Here is a 4,442-nt window from a genome sequence, read left to right as displayed (position 1 = left end):
AATGAAAGATTTCTTTTTTAATAAGATTATTTGAAGATGAATACCATTTAAATAATAATGGAATGATATTTGCAATAATAAATGATTGAATTGTCAATATATTTTGTTGAGAGGATGTTTGACAATTTTTTAATAATAATTTCCAACCAATACAATTAATAAATAACTCTTGTTCTGTTAAATTATGACAAATCATTAAATGAAGAAATTCAAATAATTGTTTTGACTCAATAAATTCTAAAGAAGAAGATACATCATTTTTATATGTAATCAATACTTTAGAAATTACTTTAAATATTAATATAATTAATTCTTTCTTTTCTTCTAAACTTCCTTTACATTTAAAAGTAATAATCATGTACTTTTCAAGAATTTTTTGTTGATAAAAATATTTTCTTATTTCTTCAAATACTCCTGTTGTTTTTAATAATATTTCATACCACTCAAATACTTTCATTAAAACTTGTTTATTTCCACTCCATTCTCTAATGATTAATTCAGTTATTTGTAACGACTGAGAACAAAATTCTGTCAATGAGTTTATTCCAAAATCAATAAGATGTAATCCCTAATTATTAATTTATATTAATTTCATTAAAACACATCTATTTACAACAAACTTTCTCATTGCTTCTGTTTAATGCAATTCCTCTTAATTCTTTTAATAATCCAATAATACAAATACACCCATTATCACTAAAATGTATGATATTTGTAGTGTTTAATACAGAAAGAATTGATTGAATAAGTTCAGCCTCTTTCATATCAGTAAATTCCTCTTCTTTGTTATTTATACCAGAATTTGCAATGATTTTAGTTATTATTTGAAGTAAAACAAGAAAATAAGAGATGTTATTTGTTTTAATACACTGATGAAGTTGTGTTAATAAATATGGTTGGATATTGTTTAAACAAAATTTACAAATGACACCAATTGAATCATAAAAATCATTAATTGTTGTTATGTCATCAGTTTCAATATTGTATTTATTTAAGTCTAATGTTATTAAACCATTAAGTAGAGATTGTACATGAGGAAATATTTTCATTATAATATCACATAATGGTTGTTTAAATGAAGAGTCTAAGGGATAAGAACGTATTGATGTTATTTCAATTAACCTTTTCCAAGAAAGAAGTAAATAATAAATGATAGTAAAATCATTTAATTGAATACATTGAATAGTAAATATACATAATGATTTTAGATAGTCTATTTGATTATCTAACAATGTAAAACATGTTAAGAATTTGTATAACATTCTGACAATATATTTAATATGTTGTATATCTTTGAAACAATAATTATTTAATAGTCGAGAACTTGCTTTAATAAAGTTTGTAACAAAAACTTTTCTTTTTGAAATTGTCATCCTCTTAACTTCACAAAAATTTAAGATAAAATCAAAGATTGAAACATCTTCCCTTTCGTAATAATATTCAAAAGCATTCAGAATTATTTCTTCATTTATAAGATTCCAATACTTGTCATCACTTTCTGCCTCTTTGTTTATTTCAATCAATAACGAAAGTATATTAAATCTAATAATATCATTTCTTCCTTGGCTCAAAAGAGTAGAATAATATGATGTCATAGGAAAGAGTAGTCTAGTTTTAATTTGATAAACACTTTGAAAAGGAAGTGTTTTCTTAAGAAAAAGATTTTGAATTTCACTCAAACATTTCCATATTTCCAAGTCTATTTCATTTCCAAAATAATGTTCTAATAAATTCATCCATACTTCTATATCCATGTGATACCTAATAAATTGTATAATAATGGTAATGCTCTCTAATTTATTTAATAAAGAGCAAACAACTTTGTTATTACAACCCTTTCTCAGTTGAAGTATTTGGAAAAATAATTGATTATCAAAAAGATTAATAACCTCTTTACATTTTATTAACTCTTTTATTAATTCGTTAATTAATATAATACATCCAATAGTTGATCCATTCTTCTCAATGAACAATAACATCATGACAATATCTTCTCTCGAATTAAAAATATTTAATGAAAATGGAACTTCTCTTTCATTTCCTTTAAGTTTATTTAATGATGAGTAAATTATATCCCACTTGTTATTTTGCATGAAATTAATAATTATGTGTCATTTCCTTTTTCTTCAGTTCTACCTTTGAATAACAAAAAATAAATACTTATGTTTTTTGAAAAAAGAGAAAAACAGAAGAAACTATAATTAATAATAAAAGAAACTAATTTAAAGTTAAAAAAAAACAAAAAATAAAAAAAATGAACTTAAAAGACTGAAAAACAAAATAACGATTAATGGAAGCTGAAGAACAAAACAATATTTATGCTAAATATGACAGTCATGTAAATGCAATTAGAGAATATCTCAGAGAGTTATGGAATGAGTTTAGTGGAATAAGAAATAAAAAGATGGAATTGTCTCAAAAATGTTTGTTTTTTTTTATATTTTATGTGAAATGAAGGAATAACAAAATTTATTTTTTAGTAAGTGAGCAAATAGATGAAATTGCTCAACTTCAGATGAGAGTAGAACAATTACTCAGTGAACAAAAAGAAAAACAAGACCAATGGAAAAGATTGGCAACTGAATTATATCTTTTAAAGAAACAAGTCCCAACTCAAATTAAAACAGAACAAGCTAATGATTAATTTCTGAGACTTTGATTGTTGTGTTTCATTTAAATTGTTGCCTAAGTTCTTTTTATTTTAATTTTTATTCGTCTTTTTTGTGTTGGACATTTAGAAGTTTTTATAATAATATGAACTTCATTTCTCTCTTTATTAGTTATTAGAATTATTCTAATTTAATACAACAATAAAACTTTAAATAACTGATTGATTAAATTAAATAGATGTCATTAATTAGACTATCTTTTTTTTATTTTGTATCATGCCATTTCTCTTTCTATTGTATTAATTAAATAATACATCATTCTTGTTAATATGTGATCTAATTTGGTTAGTCATTATTTAAAACTTAAATAGAATATTAATAGTAGTAATTTAGTGTGTATCTATTTAATTGTATAACTTATAATCAAACATGATGATTGTGACGTTGGTTTATTTTATTTATTTAAGTTTTAATTTATTCATTTTTGATGATGGTTTAAATAATATAGATGGTGAATAATACGTTATTTATCTTATGAATATGAAACGAATAGAAATGATACTTGTAATATTTATAGAATGAAGGAAAAATATCATCAACCATGCCAATAACCCAACCATATTTTTTATAATAATAGTTATTAGATAAATAATACAATAAAAATAATTCTAAAGAATATTGTATGATAAATTAATTCATCTTTTTAAAAAGATGGATTATTCAATAGGAAAATTAAACAGTATGTATAATAAAGAATGTCTAGACAAAGAGTAAAACGAGAAATAAAATAGTATTACTAAATTAATAAACCAGAAAAGATTATTTAATGAATTGAGACACAAATTTAACCTACCAGAAAAAGAAAAGATTAAAGAATAAATAGGATAATTGATTAATATGGCGTTGTTTTGAAGAAAATAATATCTATAAACGAAAAGATGAAGTGGAAGATATAAATGACTATCAAATAAAAAGAAGACACTAACTAAAAATATGGTTATTACAACAGTTATTAATATTATTATTCTAATTATCTATTAAAAACATCTACATAAAAACAAAACTATAAAGTATTTAAATTAACTGAATTTAATACTGTTTTATTATAATTCTCCAAACTGTATTATGATAATAAACCATGTAATTCTATTTGTCAATATGAACTATAACCATTGTTTTTAAATAAATGAAAGAAAATTTAAAGGCAATAATTTAATGTATTAAAATGTTCAGATAATTAAGTACCAATAGTACTTTAAACAACAATTACCTAATATGTAATCAACAGTGAAATAAAGAGAAAAATGTTTAATACAAATATAAAAAAGTAAATTAATACTTATAATATCATTTCTAATCATACCAACACTGAAAAAATGGAGTTAGTCTTAGGAATAAACCAATTACAGAGTGTAACTTGTGATTGGTATATTCCTATTCATTCAAAATATAAAAATCTTGTTCATCAGGCACAAACAATGGGTGTTATTCCACAAAATCTCTTGGCTTTACCAAGTAATAGTTTGATGGCATCAATTATTTTGACATATTACAATAAGGAAGAAAGTGAGAAACTAGATTTGATTGGTGTGGATTGGAGGGATGAGGATGAAAAGAAGATTAAACCAATGGAAGAAGAAAACAAAGTGTTGGAAAACAAAAATGAAGTTCCAGTTCAAAAAATACAAGACATGAAAGACAACGTTCAAATACCTACTGAATCACTACCTCAAACAAAACAAAGTCACTCTCATGATACTCTTTTAAATTATGAAAATGACACTATTATTCTTATAGATGAAGATAAGCCAAGCACTGAGATTATCCAAATAT

General features: G+C 23.0%; 2 protein-coding genes across 2 annotated transcripts; one reads left to right on the top strand and one right to left on the bottom strand.

The window, feature by feature from the left end:
* Positions 1-605: 605 nt before the first annotated feature.
* On the bottom strand, positions 606-2,093 carry EHI_032790 (uncharacterized protein; the record flags this gene model as incomplete). Its single annotated transcript, XM_645803.2, has 1 exon — positions 606-2,093. The coding sequence occupies one exon, from the start codon at positions 2,091-2,093 to the stop codon at positions 606-608; it is 1,488 nt and encodes a 495-aa protein (XP_650895.2).
* Positions 2,094-2,290: 197 nt separating this feature from the next.
* EHI_032780 (uncharacterized protein) lies at positions 2,291-2,644 on the top strand (the record flags this gene model as incomplete). The annotated part of the gene is made up of 2 exons (XM_001913894.1): positions 2,291-2,423; positions 2,481-2,644. The coding sequence occupies 2 exons, from the start codon at positions 2,291-2,293 to the stop codon at positions 2,642-2,644; spliced, it is 297 nt and encodes a 98-aa protein (XP_001913929.1).
* Positions 2,645-4,442: the final 1,798 nt, after the last annotated feature.

Source organism: Entamoeba histolytica, genomic scaffold (genome assembly GCF_000208925.1).
Source record: "Entamoeba histolytica HM-1:IMSS scf_1104750516765 genomic scaffold, whole genome shotgun sequence".
Lineage (NCBI taxonomy): Eukaryota > Evosea > Mastigamoebida > Endamoebidae > Entamoeba > Entamoeba histolytica.
The sequence above is the reverse complement of the archived record's forward strand: the minus strand, read 5'-3'. Positions and strand labels throughout refer to the sequence as shown.